Raw genomic sequence first — 27,455 nt, forward strand, 5'->3', positions numbered from 1 at the left:
AAGATGGCGGACGGAGCTCCGTTCGTAAGTAGAAACATTTGTAAGTAGAGGTACCACTGTATGTAAAAACACTCTCCACCCAAGAAGTGTGCTAAAGCACATAGTCAGGCAATTGTATACCAGTCGTATATTTACTTGTACTGTTTTCTGGTTTTGTTGAACTCTAAGGGATCAAAAGGGCAGGGCAGGAGCTCTTAGAGATCCCTTTTTTGATCTCTAAGAGCTCCTGCCCTGCCCTTTCTAGCATGCTGGAAAAGAAAGGAGAACATTTGTAAATTCTCAGCACATGCCATACTTTTCAGATTGCGGCTCAACGCATCAGTTATAAGTGACATTTGATCCACTCACTGAAAGCCATGGAAACAAATGAGAGTAGTGTGTTCAAGATGATTTTCTCCAATTTATTGGATTATCCCTGCATCATGTAAAATCCGAATTGACAAAGCATCAAGATTGGTGTTGTCTGAGGGTAATGTCATGTGAACGACACAAGTTAAATGGGAGTGCAAATAGCTACAAACACACAATAAATTCCAGGGTGGACAAACTCTGAAAATCCTACTACTGTAGCTCTTTTTTCTTTTAGAGGGGGAAGAGATATAAGAACTTTAGGAGTTTGGAAATGCCATTACTGTAGTCTGCAATCAGACATATACTTCCTTGGGAATAATAGTTCATTGGTGGTGCCTACAGTTTCTAGGAAGGAGTCTTCAAGATGGTTTCTAACTTCTTTTCTGCAGTTGAGGGCAGGGACAGATCTTAAGGGGAAGTTCCCACATCTTTCCCACCACAGCTTCCCAAGGCTGCCTTCAGCCAAAAGCTGAGGGTGCAACCCCACAGTTGCTTTCTGCACACACAGCTCAGTCTTGTCCATCTTTAGGTAAAGGTAAGGGACCCCTGACCATTAGGTCCAGTCGTGACTGACTCTGGGGTTGCAGCGCTCATCTCGCGTTATTGGCCGAGGGAGCTGGCGTACAGCTTCCAGGTCATGTGGCCAGCATGACTAAGCTGCTTCTGGCGAACCAGAGCAGCGCATGGAAACGCCGTTTACCTTCCCACTTGGAGCGGTACCTATTTATCTACTTGCACTTTGACGTGCTTTAGAACTGCTAGGTTGGCAGGAACTGCTAGGTTGGCAGGAACTGCTAGGTTGGCATCTTTAAAGGTAAAGGGACCCCTGACCATTAGGTCCAGTCGTGACCGACTCTGGGGTTGCGCGCTCATCTCGCATTATTGGCCAAGGGAGCCGGCGTATAGCTTCCAGGTCATGTGGCCAGCATGACAAAGCCGCTTCTGGCAAACCAGAGCAGCACATGGAAACGCCGTTTACCTTCCCGCTGTAGCGGTTCCTATTTATCTACTTGCATTTTGACGTGCTTTCGAACTGCTAGGTTGGCAGGAGCTGGGACCAAGCAACGGGAGCTCACCCCTTCAACGGGGATTCGAACTGCCGACCTTCTGATCAGCAAGCCCTAGGCTCTGTGGTTTAACCACAGCGCCACCTGGGTTAATTCCAACTTGGGTGAATGGGATTTAGGCTGTGTCCACACTCACATTTACTGTACAATCACAGTGCTTCCAGTGCTGGGTTAAGGTTCACATGACGTTATTCAAAACGCATTATGTATCCTGTATTTTGCTATAAAATATTACTGTTTGATGTTTTCCTTTCTAAAATGAGCTTAACACTAGCAGGCATCCTTAAGCTCTTCTTAATTCACCTGTAGCCAAGGTGTGACTTTGCATAGAGCAGGGGTTCCCAACAAAATTTTCTCGAGGACCCCTCATCGAGCCGCTATTGTGACAAGGACCCCCATTAATTCCTAATCCTAAAATTAAAAAGTGAGAGCCAAATTAAGAGTCTTTTTATATTTTATATTTATACGTTTTTTACAGTTACAACAGAGTACTCCATCAGTATACAGTTAGTTTTAATTTTCAGTTCTTAATGAGATGAGTTAAATCTGTCCTTTGAGTCCATTATTTCTGAAATATTAGGTTCCAAACTTGAAACTTTCACTCTGAAATCCGACCGCATGTCGAGCCGATTCCTATATTTGTTTTTCATGAAACACATGGAAGAAAATGCTTGCTCACACCGATATGTGGTTGCAAATGGAAGGATCTTTTTCATTGCCTTATCTCCAAGTTTCTTGTAGTCCTTGCGGCATACAGCAGAACTACCGCCTCTAGCTAATTCTAGTTTTGCGCTAGACTCTGCTCATGCAGGAAGCGGCCAAAACAAAAAATCTGTTATCATACGAAATATATTTAATATATTTTTTATTCTAATAGGATCTTGAGGACCCCTCTGGCATAGCTCGCAGACCCCTGGGGGTCCCCGGACCACCTGTTGGGAACCACTGGCATAGAGTAAAAGTATCCCTGCCCCATTAACACTATGTACACAAACAGAAACGAATCTGACACTAATGAAATCATGATAATCTGAAAGGCTAGCAAGTACTGAGTGGCGGACAACTTATCTGCACCCTAAGGTTTTAATTGTTAAAGTCTGAGAAAGTAAGGCAGCTTTGGAGAAGCAATTAGAAAGCCAAATTGGCTGGACTACGGGACTAAAGTTTGCCCAGCAACCTAGAGGCCTAGCAACAGGCTGTGATTGGATGAAAGTTCCCTGATAAGCAGCATGATACTGCAAGGTTGCTGTTGGGGAGTTTTGAGAGAGTCTGGAGATAGTTAGTGTGTGTTAGATGACAGAGCTGTGTATAATAAAAGCACCTGGAACTCAAGTTACTGTTCCTGAAGTTCTGTTCCTGAATCAGTGCACTGGGCTGCACAGTCTTGCAGGGTGTCTGCTGCTGGAGGATCGGTGTAAGATCCACCAATATTAATGTGAACACACAGACTTATATTCTCAGGTGAAGTGTAAATAGTTTGCAGTCAAACCTAGTTTATGTGTCTTTGAATCTGAAATGCACATTTTTTTTTGAAATGCAAGTACAGTAGTTAGCGAAGGGGTGCAGGACCAGGACCCGTATGTATGGGAGCCTAACACTTCTCTCCTGATGAAAATCACACACACACCCCTCTCTCAGGTTTGCCTTTGGCAAAATCGCAGGTGTTTTAACTAATGCACCCGGTGAAAACATGGGGGGAAGTATAACTATCTGTGGTGGAACACGTTTTCTTGTGGACGTTGCTCTTCACGCGGGGCAGAAAGCCAAATAGAGGAGAATTCCCCCACCCACCCATTAATGTACATTCGGTTTGGCATTCGTGTGTGAGGAACACGCGCCCAGTAAGGCTTCGCCGTCCTGACCCTTTCAAGGAGGACTTTTTTCTGAAGTGACATAGCATCGGATCCGGCTGGCTCTGAGCTCTGGCGAGGGGACGTTCGCGCTCTTAGGGTGGGCCTGAGAGAGCAACTCACGAACTGAGGCTGCAAAACAAAACTGATGATGTCATTACAGCCTCTCGCTTCTTGCTAAGTCTGCTACCACCGACAGTTCCAAAATAAATCTGCTCGGGAAATAAGAGAGCCGCCCCTTCTAATCCCTTGGGGTTATACTAGCAGCTCCTCCTCGGGGTTCCCCGCCGAGGCGAGGCGTTCCCCAGGCTGGTCAGGCTCGAGAAGCAGCTCAGGAGAACTCGACTACTGCCTCAAAGTCCCGGGCAACCGGAGGAGGAACCGGAGCGCTCCTGGGAGTCCCCGTCGGACGAGCGGCCGTCACCTTCCTCCTGGTCTAGAAAAGCAGTAGCAGCCTGGCGGCGACCGACCTCCACTCAGCAGATCCGCTCCGAGGGACGCCCGGACAACGGCGGCTCCTCTCCGGAGGGCAACAAGGGCAACAAGATGCCCTTCTGGAAGCGCACGGTGGAACCTCGCCGGCTGCTCCCCTCCGCTGCCGTCGCCCCTCGCTTGGCTGCTCTGCCGCTGGCCCAGCTCCACGACGTGTGCGGCCTGGCGACGCTGGCGCTGCTCCGGCAGCTGGCCGATCTCTGCGGACACTCGGCGGCGTTGCTCGCGGACCTAGAGGGTCGCTTGCTGGAGCTCGCCCGCCGCGCCCACCGGCTTCGAAGCCGCCTCTGCAGAGTCCACGGGCTAATCCGCCCCGGGGCGTCTCGAGAGGCAGGTAAGAAAGAAAAGTCACCGCCCGCCCCGTCGAGGCAGGGCCACCGCGCTCTTTGGGAATAGCACGTGGGCCACTCCTAGAAGGGCGCGCGGATTGTTTCCAAGGCGGAGAGGGCGGGAGGGATGTGCTGTAAGGCAGCTACGGTACTTACACCCCACTAGAAGAGGAAAGGCGTCACCCAAATGCAATGAAGACTGCGAGCAGGTGACCTGGCTTGTGCCCGGCCGGTGTGCTCTCTGGGTAGCAGTCACTGTGAAGGGCAACTTCTATACTTCTCTCCCTCGCTAAGTTCTCTTATCTTAAAACCAGACTTGAGTCGGACCGTGGGCTCACCCACACTTTCCTTGTGCCCCTGCGTAGAAAGCAGGGGTCGCACAGGGGCTCAGTGTTTCAATCAGAGGACTTGTCCTCTCACAGCCATTTGAATGGAGGACTCTACTCTGTAGAGTAGAGCAGGTGGCCAGCCTGTGCAAGTATCTCTCTGCAGACCCAGAGGGTGGGGTGGCGAGGAAGGAGTTAACTCTCAAAAGAGTCAGATGTCAGTCTCAAAACTTTCTGAAATCCACCATTTATGTCCTGGACATCCTGTGATGGAAAAAGAATAGGCCCTTTGCCCATGCTCAGAGGCATTTTAAAAGAAAAGAATTATCTCTTTTCCTAGCGCCACCCTGCCCCCCCCCAATGTTTGGAAATGCAAAGGCTGCAATCCACACTTATGGTGAGGAGGATTTCTTCCTGACTTGTAGCTGTAGTAGAGGAAAGTTGAGAGTGGGACTTGCTAACATGACAGTGGTGGTGGTTTTGCTGACCCTGCTTGCTTGCTGCAACTTTGCAGCCACGTCCCACCTTCATTGTCAAAGGCAGTAGTGCTTCTGTTTATTTACCTGCTTGCGGATGGACTTCCAAGAGGCTTCTGGCTGTCCGTCGTGATAACGGAAAGCTGGACTGGACAGGCATTTGGGCTGGTTCAGCAGAGCTCTTGTTATATTTTTAAAGATAGGTCAAGTAGCCAAAAGAAGATGATACGCACAAAAATTAAAATGGTTCGAAACAAGATGCACCTGTGGAGTGAAATGCTGGCGAAGCAGTGATTCTTTACATTCAAGTACTGACACATTTGGCACATTGAAAACACATGGCTTTCCCCAAAGAATACTGTTATGAGAACTATAGTTTACTTTTTCATGGAGCTACAAGTTTGCAGAACCCCTAACAAAGTATGGCGGCCAGAGGCCCAGGGCAGCAGGGTAATGATGTGTGAATAGAACAATAGTTTCTAAGTCAGGGGAAGTAATAGCCCACTTTATCTCGTATTTAGGCCTCAATAGCCCACTTTGGGACGTGGGTGGCGCTGTGGGTTAAATAAACCACAGAGCCAAGGGCTTGCCAATCAGAAGGTCGGCGGTTCCCTAGCAGTTCGAAAGCACGTCAAAGTGCAAGTAGATAAATAGGTACTGCTGTGGCGGGAAGGTAAACAGCGTTTCCGTGTGCTGCTCTGGTTCGCCAGAAGCGGCTTAGTCATGCTGGCCACATGACCTGGAAGCTGTACGCCAGCTCCCTCAGCCAATAACACAAGATGAACGCCGCAACCCCAGAGTCGGTCATGACTGGACCTAATGGTCAGGGGTCCCTTTACCTTTAGCCCACTTTATCTGGTATTTAGGCCTCACCCAATTCTGGGTGCCAAACTTTAAGATGATGAAAACAAATTGGAATAGGTTCGCAGTAGGCCAGTGAAGATGATCAGGTGTAGGGAATATAATAACGAAAGAAGAGCCCAGCTGGATCAGGCCAAAGGCACATCTAGTCCATCATCCTGTTCTTACTGAGGTCCAGCACATGCCTTCAAGAAACCCACAGGCAGGAAACTCTCCTGTGGGGAAGGGAGCTGAAGGAACTGGGTATGTCTGCCCACAGAAGGGAAAACTTGGATTGTTTACATATTGGACTTTTACTCTGGCTCCAATGCACTCCCGCTGTTAGCATTTGAATCCATGTACATGTTACACAGGGCTGATGTGTCCCGTTTCACCACTTGCGGCAAAATGGGAAGATCTTGCACAATTTCGGGTGAGATCTTGCCCCGAACGGACATGCTCTTGCCCCCCAAATCAGCACCGTAATATCAGCAGGCTTCTCCCATGGGCGTTCTGGGTGGGTGGGGGGCTGCTGCTGCCTGAAGCAGTAGCTTCACCCTGCCTAATGGCTGGGCCGGCTCTGATGTTACTCATGATATTAATAACAAAATATTAAATTTATAACCCACCCTTCCTCTGAAAGGAGCCCAGGGTGGCCAGTAATATGTAAAACATTTTAAGCTTAAAACAATTCAAGCACAGATGCAGACAGGGAAAGATCTCAGCTTCAAAGGCTCAGATTAAAGCTACCTTGTAGTTTCTGGAGAAATATTGTTGCATGATACTTTTCTTCTCAAACCAGCATCTTACCTGAAAGCCATTTTCCCTTCACAGCCATTGCACTTGCGTGGGTGGCATCATATGTCCAGGTGAAGGCTTTGTGGCATGAGTTCGGGGGGGAGGGGGGTTGCAAGGCGAGACGTAATAGGCATTAGGTGACCACCTGTCTTTTCTCTGGTGTGTATAGCAGGGTGCAAAATGAGATGTGAAATGCAGTAGGGAGAAATGACCTTACTGTGTTTTAAACTACTAATATGTTCATAGCCTTGTATTCCTATTCCCCAGAGGACAAAACTACATCTAATGAACTTAAGCTATGGAAAGGTAGATTCTGGTCGAACGTTAGGAAATATTTCAAGAGGAATTCGACAGTGGAACCAATTGCCTAAGCGTGTCCCTTGCCGAAGGTCTCCAGCCAGAATCTATTCTAGAGAGCCATCTGCTGGGGAAACTCTAGCAGAGGTTGGCGAGATGATCTATAAAATCCCTCCAACTGATTGTGTAATTTACAGTTTGTTGTCTATTCCCCTTCCTCTTCTCCCCAATCTATTGTTGGTTTCTGGTATGTTTTCCACTGGGCTTTCTGACCAGAGGGGTTTGAAAAAGAATCATGGAGCCTGTGTTTCAGATTGCTCAGCAAAGGTGGGTTTTTTTTAAAAAGGGACCCTTAAAAAGTATGCCTTCTTGGAGAACAGTTCCAGTGTAACTCTGCACGGTGTTTTCAACTGTTCTGACAGTGCCCAGCAAGCTCTCCTGCCGTTGCCATTTGCTTCTCCATCTGCTCTGGGCTGCCATTTCCCCCCCACATGTGAAGAGTGAGCCAAAAGCATCTTTTAGGGATGAGGTTTTATTCTGTAGAGTGTAGACCAAAAAGCATTTTCTTGTGACTTTGCATTATTTCAGTATTGAACAAACTACGCCAAGTGTACAGTGGTACCTTGGTTCTCAAACTTAATCCGTTCCGGAAGTCCATTCCAAAACCAAAGCGTTCCAAAACCAAGGTGCGCTTTCCCATAGAAAGTAATGCAAAATGGATAATCCGTTCCAGACTTTTAAAAACAACCCCTAAAACAGCAATTTAACATGAATTTTACTATCTAACGAGACCATTGATCCATAAAATGAAAGCAATAAACAATGTACTGCAGTCACATGATCAATCTATTCAGTAGCTGAACTGGGTTCCACACAGTCACAAAAACAAAGAGCTGCAAAAACAAAAACGCAAAATAAATAACAAAAACAGACAGACCTCAGCATAACACTCAAACTGAAAGTGTGGCACTCAAATCGGAAGCCTAACACTCAGAATGGAGAAGGTTCGGCTTCCGAAAAAAGTTCGCAAACCGGAACACTTACTTCTGGGTTTGCAGTGTTTGGGTTCCAAGTTGTTTGAGTACCAAGGCGTTTGAGAACCAAGGTACCACTGTATTTTAAAATGTACTAGAGTGTGCAATAAGATTTCCCATCATTTACACCTCTAATGATGATGCTGTTATTTTGGTCATGATCAGTCTTCTTGCACCAATGTGTTTTTAATAACAGTTCCATAAAAATATCTAACCAGTGTATTGAGGGATTAAGTCAATGGAGTATCGCTGAAGTCATAAGAGTCACACATTGAATTGTTTAGCCATTTAACTAGGGTTGAAAGCAAACATTGAATAAAGAGTTGAATGGACCTACAAGGTCATGGACTATGGGTCTATTCCCTGTGGAGTTATTCTTTCTCAGCATTTATTCCACATCTGTAAATGGGGCAAAAGTGGTCTGCATACTTGTGAACTATGCCTTCTGCTCTGAAAAGCAGATCCCCCCATTCCCTATTTTCACCCTTACGGAAACCCTGTGAAGCAAGCTAGGCTGAGAGATTCTGGCTTAAGATCGATTATCCAGTGAACTTCATGTTTGAACTCAGGCCTCTCTGGGCCTGGTCTGGAACTTTACTACCTTACACTATTTTGGCTCACCAGGAATGAAACTACGCCCGAAGAGAGATAAAAATATTTTTGATCAAAAATTCATAAAACTAAGCAAGTAATTCAAAACAATTTTGTGACATAACCCTGACCCCACATTTATACCACTTTAAAAATCATGGATTCCTCAACGAATCCTGGGAGTTTACCCCTCACAGAGTTACAATTAAACACTGCAGCTCTCAAATAGTATGAGCTGCTAAATGAAGCACACAAACATTCTGTAAGTGTTTCTTGTAGATGTAGTTGCTGGAGGTAATTTTCATTCCCTGGGAGACAGCCATTTTTAAAAATGGTGGCAGCCAATTTGAATTTCCAACATTCAAAAGCTTCTGAGGACATGGATTTCTGGGAATGCTAGATTTACTCCCATCTGGACGTCGCTACAGGTCTTCATATACAAAATCAGCCAGGCACAGGAACAGTTTTTCCCTTGTGCCATTAAATTGTTAAATTTGTAGATGTGTAGCTGAAGGGGAGGTCAATTAAGGGTGGGTTTCTTTGCTTATTTGTACTGTGAGTGGAACAGTGTGTGTATGTTTACATTGCAATGTAGCCAAAACAAATTCCAAGTATGTTGGAAAATGTACTTGGCCAATAATAATAAATTATTCTTATTCTTATTATAAAGGTGTGGGAAACCTTTGCCCATCCAGATGTTGGAGAAGCAATATGTAGCTGTTTCAGTTGCATATGCTTTGACTTAGACCAGGTGTAGGGAATATTTTGTCCTCCAGATTATTGCTAGACAGTTACGATGCCCATCATTGGCTATGCTTGCTGGAGCTGATGGGACTTGCCGTTCAGCAGCATTTAGAGGGCCAAAGGTTCCCCACATCTTGCCTAATGGTAGGGCCGGCTCGGTTTGATTGAAACCTGGATGTTATAAACTATTTCTGGAAACAAGCAGTGATGTGCGATAGCTCAGGCCAGGCTGTGCATGTATAAGGCCAAATGTCTGCTCTTGTAATTGGATCCTCCCTTTTGCTCTTCTCGAATATAGGGGTGTAAGAGGTTTGGGTTGATTCATAGGTTTTCAGATTCAGGAAGTTATGAGTGGGAGCAGAAGTGAAATCTAAAGCAAGAACACCATTTAAAATTGGATCCAACATACAGGAAGGAACTGTTTTCACACAGGGCAGAGAGTGGATGAGTTTCCAGCTTTGGACTGCGGCTTTGGGAACAAACTGGAGGAGATTTTTAAATTGTTGGAGTCTGGGAATGAACTACAGGAAACGGGAAAGTGAATCCCTCATTCCCCTGAGCCTGCATACACAGTCCTCTGCAAAACTGTGAAGTCAGCCATGTGGAGACAGGAAGCTGGATTGGAGAGGATCCATCTGTAAAATGGGAACAATGTCAAACAATTTCACAGGGTAGTTAGAGAATAAAACCATACAAAGACTGCAAAGCATGTAGGACATGATCCAGCTTAAGTTCCAGCACTTTTAAGTCCTTTTCACTTTGGTTGGAAAACAAGCTATGTGCTAAAAACTCACCTACATAAATCAATGAGACTAGGCTATGTACATAACCCTACATTTAAAGCACATTATATCACCCAAAGAATCAGGTAGTTTGTTTTGGTTGCTGGGAACTATAGTTCTGTTAGGGGGTAAACTACCATTCCAATGATTATTTGGGGGAAGTCATATAGTTTAAATGTGCTTTAAATATACAGTGGTACCTCTGGTTATGAAATTAATTCGTTCTGGAGGTCCGTTCTTAACCAGAAACCATTCTTAACCTGACGTACCACTTTAGCTAATGGGGCCTCCTGCTGCCACCATGCCGCTGGCGTGTGATTTCTGTTCTCATCCTGAGGTAAAGTTCTTAACCCGAGTTACTACTTCCAGGTTAGCGGAGTCTGTAACCCGAAGTGTTTGTAACCCGAGGTGTTTGTAACCCGAGGTACCACTGTATTGTGTGTATGCAGCCTCTAAAAGTATTTCATTTTGGTTCAGTCAACCCCACTGTTGAAACAGGAGTTTCTGGGACAGTGGACAATCTGGAAAGACCCAAGCCATGCCTCCCCCCAGTACATTCTGTATATGCTTAAAGGCACTCTTCTTCCTTATTGTTTTACATAATCTGAGCCTTGGAACTGCAAAGCAGATTAGGGGATAACCTCTGCTGAGCACTGGCTCAAAATTCTTTCTTTACGTAATTTATATTTCTCTTTCAAGAAGATACGTACCTCCAATCACCTGGCAGCTGAAACAATAAAACTTGGGACACATGAAACAACCTATTCAGTTTAAAATAAAACAACATCAAACAAAACATCTGTAAGCCAACTTTATAAAAACACCTATCTTCCTTTTAGAAAAAGATGCATTTGTTTGCATGAGGAAAATTAACCAAAATGAGACTGCTGGATCTGTTTGGGAAGGGCATTCCAAATATGAGGAACTTTTGCTGTGGGCAAAGCCAGGCACGATGTCATATACCTATAAGACCAGGCATCCCCAAATTGCGGCCCTCCAGATATTTTGGCCTACAACTCCCATGATCCCTAGCTAACAGGACCAGTGGTCTGGGAAAATGGGAATTGTAGTCCAAGACATCTGGAGGGCCGAAGTTTGGGGATGCCTGTATAAGACCTATCTCCCATATTTTTAATTATTTTATTACACACTAGCTGGCCCGGCCATGCATTGCTGTGGCTCATCCCTGTGACTGTCCCCACCCTGTTCCAACCCATGACCTATTCTGCCCCCTCCTCTCCTCACCCCCAGTTCATCCCTGTGACTCCCCCTACCCTCTCCTGACCTATGACCTATTCTGCCTCCGCCCCATCCCCCGGGTCATCCCTGTGATTCCCCCCACTCTGTCCCGACCCATGACCTATTCTGCCCCTCCCCCCTCACCGGCTCATCCCTGTGATTGGCCCCACCCTGTCCCAACCCATGACCTATCCCGCCCCCTCGGCCCAGTCTGCAAAGCCTAGCCAAGATGCTATGGAGAGGGAAGGTTTCCTAGCTGAAGTACCAGTGTAGCTGTTGCTAGAGGGCGCTGTTTTGCAACCTCTCCTGTGCTCCCAGCATCCCCGGGTGTCTGAGTTTTGTGTTTGGGAACAGTGGGTTTTACCTGCTTTACCTGCCATAGGTGTGTCATCTGCCTACGCAAAGTGCATACAAACACTCGCATATTGGCATGTGACATTGTCTCCAAATTTGAATGCAGTCGGTCCAGCGGTTTCGGAGAAAAGTCAGGACACACAAACATGCCCTTTTACATAGATTGTACATAGATTGTACAGACGCTGGTCAGGAATGGATCACTTTGATTTTGATCAGAGCCAAGGGAGCGGCGGGTGTTTAAACTCCTGGCTGTTATCCTAATCTAATTTACCCTTCTGCAGCTCAGTGTTCAAACACCACATGCCTCTGAATACCATTCACCAGAGAACAACAGCTGTTTGCGATGATGTCCTGCTTCTGGGCTTCACATCAGCATCTGGTTGGCCACCATGGGAAACAAGATGCTGAAATAAAAAGGCCTTTGGTCTGAAATTGCAGGACCCTTCTTGTGTTCTTGCTTCTTTTCTTTTAGCTTTGCAAAAGATGGAATGATTTTTTTCGAGTACAGTGAAATAAAATGTTTGGTGTCGGAATAAAATTAGCAATTCATAATGCATTGTGAGGCCATCCTGGGGGAGTAGCACTTTTAAAATATATGTTTTTAATTGGTTTTTCAAAAGGAACATGAGAACATAACCCCTATTTAACATACATTTACCCTCCCACCCTCCCTCAAAGCACAGAATCCTATGGGAAAGCGTTACTGCAAAGTTTCAAATGTGAGTCCACCGTATTTGATGTTCTGTTGAGTATGTGATGAAAGGATGCAACGCCTGTATAAAATCATCCTATCCTCTCTTTCTTGCTAAGGCTTTAACTTCCTTGGTCAGTTTTTCGGAATGTGCTGCAGTCCAAACTTTATGTTGCCATTGTGACATTTGCAAATGATCAAAAGTTTTGGGCGACAAGTTGTTGAACTTGCTACTAAAAGAAACATAGGAGCCAACTCCCAGGGGCTGTTGGGCTTTGGCCCCTGCAATAAAATATCTGAGCCCCCCCCCCAGTTGATGGCCATTGCCATTCAAATGGTATGCGTGCACTGTGTCATGTGATTGATTATGTGGGGTGGGGTATACCTAGGCCCCCACAATATTTTATTCAAGTTGGCACCCCTGAAAAGAAATCAGTATTTTGTATCTCAAACTGATGTTTACATTTTTAAATATTGTTAACAATACAGTAATGAAGTAGGGGGTACAGACTGGGGTGTGTGTGTCTCTTAACAACTCTGAGAACAGCTCCCAGGATTACTTGGGGGAAACCATGGCTCTTTTAAGTGGTGTCATATTCCCCTGCATGCAAAAAATAGGCACTAGCAGATTGAGTGGACGAGACCAGTAGTGGGTTCAATGGTCAAGAAGGCAGTTTCTACACATGGAATTGAGGGGCAGGTGAGGTTGGTCAACCTGGAAAGGCAGCCCATCTAGGAGAAAGGCAACTCTGATCCTAAACTTCTGTGGCTTTGCAGGATATCTTCAGAAGAAGAAAAGGCTAAGAAGGAAATCCTACACAAATCCGGAGCGGAGTCCCTAAGACAGTTGAATAGCACCTTGTACGAGAAGGGCATAACCTCCACACACACTGCCCAGCCTTGCGTCCCGGGGCGGTCACTTGCGGTGTTGCTAACAGAGAGGTTTGACTTCACCCCCGGAGGCACACTCCACTGTTTCTCAAGACAGATGGGTGCCAACAAAATACTACTTTAAATGTATAGTGCAGACAGGACTCAAGCGGGGCTCAGTTTGCACCAGTTGTAGAAAAGCTGTTTTGGCACAGAGGCTGATGCCTAACAGATTCTCACCCTAACCCTTGCCCTTGACATTCTGTGGAAAGGGGGGGTTCTGTGCTTGAATTGGAAACTAGGTACTGCCGGTCCTAGTCAGGAGGATGCCTTGTCCCTCCTGAAGGCGAGAACGAATACATTGTTACAGGATGCAGCTCTCCCGCTGCTTAAAAGGCCTTGGTGAAGGCAGGATGCTGCGGGGTGAAAAAAAAGGTGCTGACTTTGCTGATTATACTGACTCTTTATTTTCCTTCCCCTTGTAACTGTTTGAGTCAGAGTGGAACTTTTGGCTCTGCATCCTGGGTGAGTTCTGCATGCCGTGAGAGGGTGGTTGTTCTGGAGAGATTCGCCTGCTTTCCAACCTGCATGGCGGTGGGGGGGGGGAGGTTTGTACTGGGGGTGGGAAAGCAGTTTTAAAAAGCAGCAGCCTGACACTCTTGCTTGCAGCAGGCTGTGCCAGAATGTGGGGGAAGCAAATTTGAGAATCTCCCTAGCACTACTGGTCCCAGGATTTGAAGGCCCCCTGGCAGAGAGGTCATAAATGGACCCCTGAAACATGCAAGGAACAGAGGTGTGCAGCATACACAGAAAAGCCTTGGAGATATTTGTGGTGCCCAGTTTGAATAGGGATCAAGGCTGTAGCTCAGTAGCAGAGCTCATGCTTTGTGTGTAGAAGACGCAAGTTCAGTCCTTGGCATCACTGGTTTAAAAATGATCAGGTGATAGAATTTTCTCTGCCCGAGACCCTGGAATACTACTGCAGTCGTCATAGGCCAGGGTTCTTCAATCTTGGGTGCCCAGATGTTGTTGGTCTATAGATCCCACCTTCCACTGCCAGCTTGCCCAATGGTTAGCAATGGTGGGTGAGTCCAACAACATCTTGAGACCCAAGGCAGAAAACACTGCTGCAATCAGTACTGTACTGAGCTAGGTGGACTCAGAGTCTGCCGCTTCCTCTGTTCCTCTCAATTCTGCACTTATGGATTATGTTATATGTTTTTCCATAAAATGAAAAAACTATATTAAGCAAAGCTGCATGTACAACAGTATGTTAGGGGGAAATGCACTAATATGTTGATGACCTTTTTTTGTAAATAAAAACAAACCTATGCAGAAATGTGGAGGGCTGAATTTAAAACTGGGGTGGAAGAGGAATGTGAAACAGGGGGGAAAACAACCCCCACCTGAAATGAACATATTTGTCCATCCCTTCTACCATTCCAAGAACAGGCTCCCTTTTCTCTTTCAAGGCATGACTATTGCTATAGGGGTTCAAAGCTGGCTGGAGCCCTGAACAGGAGCACTCTTGTTTCGGGATGGTGATACACTGCAATATTTGGTTGCAGGTCTCTCCCCCCGCATGTCCCTAATTTATTGCACATCCCACCTACAGAAGAAGACTCCCACCGTCTTCAAAATTGCATTTTGGCTGAAAAAGCACTCCTTCTCCTCCTATTGCGCCCCTCTCCAAAAAGAACAGCTTATTCTGCATGAGTCAATCTCCTTTGCTCCTAGCACTGGATTCAGAAGCCTGCTCCATGCCTTCTTTGAAATAAACTGTTTACTGGTGTTTAGTGGCAAAAAACCAGCCGTTCAGTGCCCTCTGACTTTGCAGGCTTGAGGTCTGGAACAAACAAGAGGGAATAAAGGAGTCAGTTGCATTTTCCAAACATGGTCTATACTATGGGCGTGCAGCTTGAATTAAGTTACTTCCAAGCAGGATGTAGCTCGAGTTCAAGACAAATTTTCATGCTCATGCTAACAGCAAATGGATCAAAGCAGTCAGAATAATGCTTCGGATGTGTGCATTGTGGACTGAGGGCTTATCCACACTTAAATTTTGCTCTGCTCTTTCCAGACACAGGTGAAGTGCAACAAACGGCAATTCGGTTTTTTTGTGGATTGCTGTTTGCTCTGATTCAGCTTTAAAGAGCAGGTTTTGGGGGGAAAGCTCCAGGGCAAAAGAAAAAAGCTTTAAAGTGTGGAGTGTGCCTGGAAATCATGGAGGAAAGGTAAGTGTAGATAAGCCCTAAGTGTCTTCCACAATAAGGTTCAAGACAAAGCAGCTCAGTTCAGCAAAGCTTCCTCTTAATTTGAGTACTAAACCACACTCTGTAGTTCTTCTTCATTCTAGGCAGCATCTCAGGTTCAGCAAGCCTGACTGAGAGATCACAGTAGTGACTTGCAGGGGCTATGCAAAGCTCTTTGCCACACAGCTGAGGTCCTTCCGAAAACACTTTGATTTACAAAGTGCCATTAAGTGAAGCAAAAATGTTTTGTTCTGGATTTAGGCAATTCAGTTCTTGGTAACTTAGGCAAACTTTGCAGATATTGAGATGCTAGAGAAAAGCAAGAACTATCTCCTTCTGCCCGGGTTATCATTGCTGGCCCTGTTCCAGATGTGAGAAACAAAACCTCCATGAGCAGGGCCTATTCTGTGGTGGTACCCTGTTTCATAGTTTTAATCTGCTTCCTGCATTTTAACAATTTGGTAGGGGTTTTTTTGTTTTTGTTTTTGAGGTTTGGTATGTAAGCCGCCTTGAGGACCTGTGGCATAAGGGAGTGATTGTATTTAAAATAAATTATTGTAAAATATTCCGTTTGTTGAATGTGGAATGTTCTCCCCAGGGAGGGTCGGTTGGTTGCTTCCTTTAGGCACTTTTCATCTTCTTTGGCGATCACTTGTAGCTGAGTAAGATTGTCTTCCATGAACACAGTTCTAACACATAGCTGCCAAGTACCCCGTTTTCCCTAGGAAACCCCCATTTTTACTTACCTTTTCCCGGTGGTCCCCCGTATCACTTCGTCTCCCGTTTTTCTCCATTATTTTCTCCTGCCGGCGGCCATTTTTTTTCTTTCCGATTTGCCCTTCTATGGGCACCAAAAATGGCCACCGTCGGCTTCAAAAGTCGCATCTACGCATGTCCGGAAGTGCATAGATGCGACTTCCGGTGTCGGCGGCGGCCATTTTTTGTGCCCATACATGGGCGGAGCGACACCGGAAGTTGCTTCGACGCACTTCCTGACATGCGTACAAGCGACTTTCGAAGCCGGCAGCGGCCATTTTTGGTGCCCATAGAAGGGCAAAGCGACACCGGAAGTTACGTTGACGCAACTTCCGGTGTCCTATGGCTGCCGGTGCCGGATTCTGCAGTCCGTGACTTGGAAGGTAAGTTCTAACATTGAGTCCATAAGTGACTGTGGACGCCAATTCTGGATCCACATACCCTTTCACAGTGGAGACATAGGTTTCTGGGCAGGAGTTGATCACGGTGAGGGTTTGCCAAATGTGCCTTCCTTTTAGCAAGTTTCTCCCTTTCGTCCTGAGTTCGAGCTTCTCCAAAGCCCATGACACCTTCGGTAAAAGCTGTTCTCCAATTGGAGCGCTTGCAGCCAGTGTTTCCCAGTATTTGGTGTTCATACTACATTTTTACTTCTTTTTTTTTGTGCCTTCCCTTGAAGCATTTCAAAAGGCACTGGAGGGCCTGAACTGGGGGAACACTTGAAGAAGGCTAAAGGCTGGAGATGTTTCCTTATGGGAGAACTTTTAGGAATTTGTTCTTTGCAGATTTTGATACAAATTGGATTGATTCCCATTTCCCAGACCAATGCAAACCACAGACTGTTTTATTCCCCAAATGCTCCGATACAGTTCTTGAATAAATAAGGGTGCAATACAAACTCGTCTTATGTGTTGCGCTTGGGAGAGGGGGCTTGTATTGGGTGAAGGTAGCTTAAAAAGCAGAAGGGAGGAACCTCAGGCACAGGGACCAAAAGCAGCTATCTAGGCCTCTCTCTCTGACTCTTGGAATTGGCAGGCCACACACCCTCCCCAGGCCACACCCCTTGAAGGCCCTACTAACTATTGGTACCTCCTTGAATGTTTTCACTTGGCTGAAATGTGACCTTGAACTCTGGTCACATTGAAGTTGGTAAGAGAGAGAGGTCTGTACAAAAGCAACAATTGCATTCGTTGCTCAGCTCACTTTTTCCTCTGGCCCTGCCCATTTTGAGCATGTGTACATATGGATGCTTCTTTTAGAAATAACTACTGCAATTTTCAGTATGCTTCAAGTCTTGTGTGTCCCAATATCCCGTACTGAAGCATGTCGTGCTTATTTTTCTATTTGTAAGGCAGGGACAAAACGAATCTGCAATAAACGTACTACATGACTTGGTGCTGTGCTTGCAGCTCCGCTCAGAAACATGTTTTGTTATCCGTGGCTGGCTGTGGATTCCAACTGGAGGGAAAGCAAGATCTTTCCATCCAAGTGGAATTTGTGGGGGCCAGAGGCTCGTTCCCAAGCAGGCCAGGCTGAGCTGAACAAGAAAATCACTTCCAGATTGCAGGCTCTGGTCCAATGGGCAGCCCAAGGGGTGTGGGTTTTGGCAGAGAGGAAGCGTGCCTTGGCGCTGAGACAGGAAATGCAGGACTCTGGCTCACCACGTGTGGCCTTGCTTCGCCCCGGAGGAGGGGTCTCCAATGGGTCGTTTTGCTTTGGGCCTGAAAGGTCACACACCTGCACTGCACAGCCTCTGCCTCCTTTCTCTGTGCTGTGAAGCCCTCTGCTGAGAACAGCGTGGTAATCTGAGAGGGCCAAAGGATGTCACTGGAAATGCTGACGTTGTCTTCATTGTCAACTGGAATGTGACACAATTCTCTCCACTGCTCTCATGCACATATGCCTATTTGCATGCAGCACAAATCAATGGAGTATCAGTTTCGGTTCGTTTTGTAATTTCAAGCCCTTATGGGAAGAAAAGATAAAAAACGATTTGCAATTGGAAATATGTGGGATAAGTTGGACTCTCTCTAGGCTCTGTTTCAGCCTTCCTCAGCCAGGTACCCTCCCAATTTTGGACTACACTTCTTTCAACCCTGACCATTGGGTGGAGCTGATGGGAGTTGTAGTCCAGCAACATATGAATGCCGCCATTTTCACTACAGTCGTACCTCAGGTTACGAACACCTCGGATTACGAACTCTGCAAACCTGGAAGTATTTTCGCTGTGCATGCGGTTTGTGCATGCGCAAAATGGTGCTTCGGTTTACGACCATTTCGGGTTACGAACTGCATCCTGGAACAGATTGTATTTGTAACCCAAGGTACCACTATATAATCTTTGGCGGAATTCACAGCCTGACTTAACTAGGACACTGGAATAGCTCTGTTGGTAGAGCGTGAGACTCTTGATCTCAGGGTTGTGGGTTTGAGCCCCATGTTGGGCAAAAGATTTCTGCATTGCAGGAGGTTGGGCTAGACTTCCCTGGCTTGCATCTTCCCGCCTGCTTTCTGCCTTCCCGCCTGTGTGGGTGTCTGGAAAGGAGTGTTTGCTCCTCCGACAGCTGCCTCCCCCACCAGCCCTCCTGTCTTGCCACCCCCACAGCGTAGCTTTCCTCCCAGTGAGTGAGCAAGCGAGTGTCGGGCTGCCTCTCTTCCCTGCTTCAGGCTGTAGCTGAATGGAGCAGAGATCTTGTGATGGTCTAGTCCCTTTTTGGCGTGTGATGAGGTGAGGATGAGCACCATGGAACAGAGGTAAATCTGCAGAGGAGGACTGCTCACCTGACTCTTTCGGTAGCTTGGGTGGATGCTCCACTGAGGTATGCTGAATTCTTTCTTCTACCTATGCCTCAGCAATCTGGACTGACGGAATCATAGAATCATAGAATTGTAGAGTTGGAAGGAACCCTGAGGATCATCTAGTGAGTCCAACCCCCTCCAATGCAGGAATATGCAGTTGTCCCATTCGAGAATCGAACCTGCAGCCTTGGCATTATCAGCACCACGATCCAACCAGCTGAGCTATGTTTGTTCCGATTAAGCAGTAAACTTTGGGGTTTCCAGGGAAAGCAGCCAGACGTACCTGGGATAGCTCAATTGGCAGAGCATGTGACTCTTAATCTCAGTCTTGTGGGTTCTAGCCCCAGATTCAGCATAAGATTCCTGCACTGCAGGGGTCCCTTCCAACTCTACGATTCTATGATTCCACAGAGGCGGAACGCCTCTCAGACCTGTGACTTGACATTAAGGGACAAACGGAAGTGTGCATGGAACCTCCTGGGATTCAGACCAAGGTTCTCTCCCTGCCTTACCTGCCACACCAGACTCAGCAGGGGAGCGTGCTTATCACAGCCTGTCTCCTCAAATATTTACTCAGCAGCAGAACAGTTTCCTTGTAAAGCTGGCCACACTGGCAGGGGCGGACCTACATTTGGGGTGGTGGTGAAGTTTGCACTGTTATGGGGGCCCCTTCACAACCAGCAGCAAGGTTTGGGTAACCACTGTTATGTCCTGCAATGGGGCTGTTCCACAACAGACCACCACATTATTATTATTATTAAATAGTAACTACTACAGCTAAGATTTTGGTTGAAATTGTACTGGATTATCTCACATGCCCAAGTCACTGGTGTGAATAACAAATTCCCTATCCCTTATAGTTTTTGAGTTATGGGGGAGGGGGAAATTAGGGAAGTATTATATACATGCACTAGGCATTTTTTATAGCAAATTTCTAAAGCAATGTGGGCTAAAGTCATTACTTGGGCCTCTCCAGGATTAGCGTCCCCAAAGCTTAAGCTTCATTAGTTTCATAGCAGATCTTCCCCTGAAAACTGGCAAGCATTTCCTTTCTTTTCCTTTTTCCTTTGTGAAAGAAGGTGTAGCATTGGTGCCCATCGGGCAAACAACATGTGGCATGGTTATTAGATGCATGCATGTACAGTACATGTATTATTTTATATGATGATAACTCAGATGCATAAATTGTGCACTAAAGTTGCAAATCAGACTATGTAATAAAATACTAACACCAATACTAGTAACAATAATGGTGTTGTTCGGATTTTGACTATAAATGAAGGAGGTGCTATTTTATTGGCAGCTGACTCCATCAGGAAAAAGATAAGAAAAAAAGGGGTCTTTGGTCTTTTCACCAGGGCTGGGAAAGGGATCTCTGTTGGATAGCTGCTGCCAGTCAGTGAAGACAATACTGAGTGAGATGGACCAGTGGCCGAATGCAGATCTGCAAATATGACCTCTGCAGAGCAGAGAATTTGGTTGTGTACTTCGATTAGTTTGCACAGCAGAGGGAATTTCAGGAGACAGCATCATGATATGGCACTCTACACTTGAGAAAATTCCCATTTGGACACAGACTGCTATCTCCTTTAGACACTAAGCCATTTGGATACAGCTGTGTTGCAGGAGAGTTGCCCATGTCATCATATTGTCCCTCTGTTGCAGATTGTTGCATCTGGCATTCCTTCTTTCTTGCTTGAAGTTGTCTAAGGCTCCTGTTTACACCCATTGCGCTCCCACCATCGGTTTGGAAAGTGGAGTGCACACATTAACCAAAATCCATACCTCTTGTTTCTTATGAAATACTGCATTTTTATGAGTTCCCCTAACAAACCAGCTTCAATCCGAATTGAGAAAAATGATGACCTTGCTGTCTTTTAGGTTGGTAATGTGCAAGCAGGCTAAGAGTTAAAACGACAACTATACAGCCCCTGCCTTCAGGGTTAAAATGTAATAGTTGCAAGACAAGAGCAAAATGGGAGGAAGAGGGAAATAGGAACACAAGGAAATCCGGGAATGAGTTCTTCATAAAACACATTACTATCAGGAATCATGGGTGTCCCACAGGGTGATGCGGTGGGGGGGGGAATCCCCCTTGGATGAACCATAATCTCCAGATTCCCTGGTTTCTTTCTTTCTTTCTTTCTTTCTTTCTTTCTTTCTTTCTTTCTTTCTTTCTTTCTTTCTTTCCTTCTTTTTTAAGAAAGAGTACGTGTTTAGCATCTTTAGAACCTGAGCTACATTTAGGCAATAAGTTACAGTCACTATTCTTTTCATTTGTTTGTGAGAAACCAGCCAGTCCACACACTTGCAGTGTTTTATACTGGGACGCAGGTGGTACTGTGGTCTAAACTGATCAGAAGGTTGGCGGTTCGAATTCCCACAATGGAGTGAGCTCCCGTTGCTCTCTCCCAGTTCCTGCCAACCTAGCAGTTCAAAAGCACACCAGTGCGAGTAGATAAATAGGTACCTCTGCGGCGGGAAGGTAAACGGCGTTTCCATGTGCTCTGGCTCCGTCACAGTGTTCTGCTGTGCCAAAAGCGGTTTAGTCATGCTGGCCACATGACCCAGAAAGCTGTCTGTGGACAAACACCAGCTCTCTGGAATCTTGTGCCCAACGTGGCACTTGAACCCTCAACTCTGACATCAAGAGTCTCATGCTCTACCAACTGAGCTATCCCAGCAGTCGATAAACGATGACGCTTAATGTTTCCATTCTCTGTTTAAAGTGAATCTGTATGTAAGCCAGGTGTGGGGAACATTTGGCCCAGATGCTGCTGAATTACAACCCCCATTAGCCCCAGCAAGCATGGCCAGTGGCCAGGGATGATGAGAATTGTGGCTCAGCAGCAATTTGGAAAGCCAGAGGTTCCCCACATCTGCGCTAAGGCTAAGCATGTGAAAAGGAAGCAGCTGCGCATTGCTCCCCCTCCAAACCAATGCACTCTCTTACTTTACCCTGTCTCCAGTGTCTCCTCTCCAGCTCTAAATTGCCCTGTTCAGTTATTTAGATTGTGACCTCCTTGGGACAGGGACCTATTCTCTTCCACTCTACATAGCATCACATAAACGGATGAAGAAAAGGGAAAATGGTTTCAGGCACACTTAGGACACTTTGAAAAGAAATTCCTTGTTTGCTGGGCAGGGAGTGATCTAGAGAGGCCGCAAAGCAACCGGTAGATACAGCAGGGAGAGACCCCCAAATTCACTCCCCTGCACACACAAACTCCTTCAGCGCTGCTAATTGGAAGACTAAGCAAATCCCACCTTTTCCAAGTCTTTAAACTGTCCTGATGATGCAAAAGAAAAGTGGCTTGGGAAGAGGAATGGCCGAGACCTGCCAAGGGAGATGAAAGAAGAAAGAATTATGGGGCAAAACGGCCTGCGCTTGTCTCGGGCAGGAACAGTCTGTGCTGGGAGCCAAAGGCTGCGCCAGAAGCATCTTGTAAATCCCACTTAATGGGTGGTCTCTCTTTCGTGCGTGTTTGTGTGTGTTTTTCTATCTTGCCAGCAATGGGCTCACGCCATCCATGGTGTCTATAAAAGGGTTACACACAACAGCTTTCTGCTCAGGGATTGCTTAAAGATGCAGAATGTTTTGGGGCTAGGATGTGGGGGAGGAGGGCTGGCTCCAGATTTGAGAAGGCCCTCTGGTGCCATGTGGGTTTACATCCCAGTAGCGGGTATTTATTTGTTTACTTATTGCATTTCTATCCCATCTTTGGTCCAAGGAGCAAACAACATCGCATACAAGGTTCCCCACAACCACCACCACCACCACCACCACCACTCCAGTCAGGGCACCCCCCTCACAACAACCCAGTGAAGTAGGTTAGGACGAGAGACAGTGGATGTGTACACACCACACATTTAAAGCACATGGCCTCCCCCAAAAGAATCTGGGTAGTCTGTTAAGGGTGCTGGGATCTGTAGCTTTGTGAGAGGTGAACCATAGTTCCCATGATTATTTATTATTATTATTATTTTTTGGGGGGGTCATGTGCTTCAAATGTATGGGGCGTATGCAAGCAGTGGCTGGCCCAGGGCTGCTTCATGAACTTCATAGCTGCTTGGAGATTTGAACCCTGGTTTTCTGCAATCTCCTGACATAGTGTTGCTATGGGGCATTGTTGGAAATTAAAATGAGGGCTCCCAGATTCCCGGGGCCCAGGCAGCATTTACATTTCCCACAAAGCCTCTGATGTCACATTCTGGAGGTGTGGACATTGCCTAGCCAGGATTAGGAACTATGGGGGAAAAGAGACCACACAACCAATTTTGTGGTGGTGGTGTGGCTGTTAGGATAATTGGATTTTGTTGAATGTGTATCTTTCAGGGAGGGGTGGGGAACCTTAGGCCCAGGAACAAAATGTGGCTCTCCCAAACAACTCTCTCAAGGCCACGTTTCTCACTGGCCCTGGAGGATAAGAGAGGGATGTGTGAATATGGGTGTGGAAAATAACCTACTATACAAAGGCAAAAATGGTATTCATTGCTCTACCTACTTTTGCCTCTGGCCCTGCCCATGACTGGAATGTGGCCCTCAGAAGGTCATTTACAAGGGAATGTGGCCCTTGGGCTGAAAGTGATGGCTTCCTGTCCCTGCTTTAAGGGCACCTCCCTTTCTGGTTTGAAGAAACCAAGCAGAAGTTTTAAGTAGGCTGGCCTTGTGGAGAATTGGGCCTTCAAAGAGGCCACAACACTCATGAATAGTACTTAATAAACACTATCAGTTCTAACAGCAAACTCAGTTGGTATGTGCTGACAAAATTGTAGCCAAAATGAGGCCACTGGGAAATTAAAAAGAGAGGAATGAGAATGGTTGGGCCATGTTTTGCCAAAGAACAAAAATATGGATGAGCAGTGAGGGACAAAACTTTTCAATGAAGACTGAGCATTCTCAGTTAGGGAAGAGGCAGAAAAACAGGAGAGGGCAAAGAAATGGAGTATCCGTTCAGAAGGCAAGGCTGGCTGGAACTTTAGCAAAAGTAATCCAGCTGCTTATTTGTCTCCCCCCCTCTTCTTCCACCACCACCAAATTTGTTATATTTCATTCATTGATTGATTCATTAGCCTTTATTAATATAGCACCATTAATGTACAAGGCTTTGTAGTAAAAATTTTTTAGAAATGATAATTACCTTAAAATCAGATATAAACAGAAACTTACAATGCCCATCCAAATATACGTGTGTGTGTGTGTGTGTGAACAAGTCCTCTGCAGCATACTTAAGGATGAGTGTAACAAAGGGCACTGACATATTTTCTAAGTGCCCTCCCAATTTAAAAACCAAACACCTGGGTAAATAAGAATGTTTTTTGCCTGGTGCCTAGAAACAGGCAACAATGGCACCAGGTTTGCTTCCCCGAAAAGGGCATTCCACAAATGAGGAGCCACCACTGAAAAGTTGGCCTTTTCTTGTTATATTTAAAACTTATTGATGCATACAGAATTATAGAATACTGTAGTAGAGTTGGAAGGGAAGGGTCATCTAGTGCAACCCCATGCAATGCACGGATCTTTTGCCCAACACGGGGCTCCAACCCACGGCCCTGAGTTTAAGAGCCTCATGCTCTACTGACTGCTCTATCTCAGCACTTCCCATTTTGCAACAGATAGAATCTCAGCAGGTGAAGCCTCGATTGCATTGCTCCCCCCACCCTTTTTCTTTAAAAAAAAACAAAAACCTTTTAGACTTCTGCCTTTCCTGGAGTGGCAGTGTTGTGTGATGAACCTGTGGAAAGGTAGCCTGCACCACATAGCTGTGTATCTTCTGTGTACCAGCAATTTATTAAGGTACTCATAACAATAAAACACGAGCAGAAATGAAAGAGAACACTTATGACTTAAGGTAAGGCATTAAACAAGTTTTTTTTGGGCGGAAAGAGGTAAACCGTGTGGTATAAAATAAACAGGAGGCTTCTTATAAATTATGGCCCTGTTGTCTCAGGCCTTTGGTTTTTGTGGAACTACAGTAATACCTCGGGTTACGAACACGATCCGAAAAGTTCGTAAGCCGAACGCGACCCGAAGCGCCATTTTGCGCATGCGCAAAGCGCGATTTTCGCACTTTGCGCATGCGCAGACTGCGCCTGCCGCTTCTGCGCACGCACGCGTGGCGAAAACACTTCCGGGTTTGCGCAGTTCGTAACCCGAATTGTTCGCAAACCAAGGTGTTCGTAACCCGAGGTACGACTGTATTGAAAATCCAATCTTTTGTTTTCAGTGAGGCAAGTAGGAAGAGATAATACAAAGGCAAGAAAAGTTACATTGACAGCAGGGACGGGGAGACCCTGGCCCTTCAAATGCTACTGTTTTGCAACACCCACCATCCCTGCTGGGGTGGGGCTGATGAATGTGGGGATCCAACAACATTTGGAGGGCAACTGGTTCCCCATACCTTATCTACAGAGCTCCAAAGGCAGCCCTTGCAAGCCAACTTTCCTAGGAGTTGCCCACCTGTTGCCTGGTTTTCAGGTAACACACACACACACACACACACACACACACACACACACTGGTGGAATCCTCATAACCATTAATAAATGTGTTTAAGTGTCAGAGGTTTTCCTCTGTGCCCTTAAGCATTCACAGGCTCTGTTAGAATCATGCCCCTGCTTGGTACCTGGAGAGAAAAGGCAGCCCCACCGCAGGCGCTCTCTGGCAGGCTAGGCCTAGAGGCAGAACTGACAACAGACCCATTGAGCTCCATCACATCCGAGACCCAGGAAGACTTATTATCAGAGGCCTTTTCCCACCGCCACCTCACTCCCCTCCCCTTCCTGGCAACACTTCTCTAAAGTACCAAGCACACTGTGCCCGTTGGCAGCTCACCAGGCAGCCAGCGAAGGCTGTGTGCACACAAGTATACACAGGGCATTGGCTGCTGGCACAAAGTGTGGCTTCAGCGGAGGGTGCTGAAGCTGGCTGGGAGGCTCCCTTGCACTCTGCCCTGCTGAATGAGCCAAGTGTGCTTGCCCAGAGAATTGGCATTTTGTGTGTGCATTGCTTGCCTGTTCAAGTGAAAGAGAGCAGCGCACTAGACGCCTCTTATTCAGAGGCCCCCTCTCTCCGGGGTTCATCACGCAGCCAGGAGCAGACATTTCTCCTGAAGATGCACCCAGCCGGGAAGTCGGTGCAGGGCAAGAAAGGACTCCAAGGGAGGACGTAGTGGGCAGCACCAAGCAGTAGATCAGCTGCTGCTTCATATGCCGGTTCTGAAAGGAAGCAGTTACCCTTCAGGGATGCAAGCAGGTGAGAAGCACCTTGGCACACTCTGTGCTAAGGGTATGGCTCTTGTGAGGGGAGCAGCACTTTTTCTTCTGGACGACCCCTGTGCCTTTTTGCTTGTTTGCTTCACAGAATTATAGAATAGTAGAGTTGGAAGCCCTGTTTAGGGAAGCTTTTAATGTTTGATTTCTGTATTTTAATGTTTTGTTGGAAGCCGCCCAGAGTGGCTGGGGGAACCCAGCCAGATGGGCGGGGTATAAATAATAAATTATTATTATTATTATTATTATTATTATTATTATTATTATTATTATTGGAAGGGAAGGGTCATCCAGTGCAACCCCATGCAATGCAGGGATCTTTTGCCCAACATGGGGCTCCGACCCACGGCCCTGAGTTTAAGAGCCTCATGCTCTACTGACTGCGCTATCTCAGCACTTCCCATTTTGCAACAGATAGAAACTCAGCAGGTGAAGCCTCGATTGCATTGCTCCCCCCACCCTTTTTCTTAAAAAATAAAAAACCTTTTAGATTTCTGCCTTTCCACTATTAACTATTTTTGCTGTGAAGGTGAGAATTTTGGTGTGCATGTTAAAGGCAGAGAAAAGGGAGTGGAGAAGTTGGCAAGGTATGTCTATGGAAGAGTTTCTGTGTGGCAATACCCCCACCCCCTTACTGAGGGGTTATCCACATTTACTTTTTCTCCATGCTTTTTGGGCATGGTCTGTGCTTTAAAACTCCATGTCCGTCCTCTCTCTCTCTCTCTCTCTCTCCTCTGGAGTTTTCCCCGAGAAACCCCACTCCTTAGAGCTCAGTCAAAGCAAACAGCAATCTACTGAAAACTCGAATTACTCCAAGAGACCTGTGGCTGGAAAGAGCAGGCAAAATATAAATATGGATAAGCCATCAACGGTGCTACCCGATCTGTGCAGCTTTTACTTATTTCAATAAACGGCATTGAATGCCCACCTCATTCTGGTGATGCATGAATTGATCCTTTTTGGCAAATGTTGGAATAAAGCGCAAGACAATATGGAAAAAGCTTGATCGCAAATGCAAGGAGTGTGTGGAACGAGTCTTAACCTCCCAGGAATCGGCCTTAAGCCGTTGCTGCCACCTATAGGATGTCATGAGTATAGATAGCGAAGCCTGGGAGTGTAGAACGAGAATATGATTAGTTTAGTATGCGTTCACTTCCGCAACTTGTATTTAAAACATGTTCAACACACATTTAAAGTGCATGCTTCCCCTACAAAGAACCCGTGGAACTACAGATTCCCTCTCAC

The 27,455-nt window shown here is 46.3% G+C and overlaps 1 protein-coding gene across 1 annotated transcript in view; it reads left to right on the forward strand.

The window, feature by feature from the left end:
* Positions 1-27,455, forward strand: part of NHSL2 (NHS like 2) — a 122,892-nt gene that overhangs the window by 11,348 nt on the left and 84,089 nt on the right. Inside the window, exon 2 of the mRNA XM_060270377.2 lies at positions 3,533-4,094. Within this exon, the coding sequence (XP_060126360.2) occupies positions 3,533-4,094 (562 nt within the window). The remainder of the gene's footprint in view (positions 1-3,532; positions 4,095-27,455) is intronic.

The sequence above is a fragment of the Zootoca vivipara genome, chromosome Z2, assembly GCF_965207765.1.
Source record: "Zootoca vivipara chromosome Z2, rZooViv2.hap1.1, whole genome shotgun sequence".
Taxonomy (NCBI): domain Eukaryota; kingdom Metazoa; phylum Chordata; class Lepidosauria; order Squamata; family Lacertidae; genus Zootoca; species Zootoca vivipara.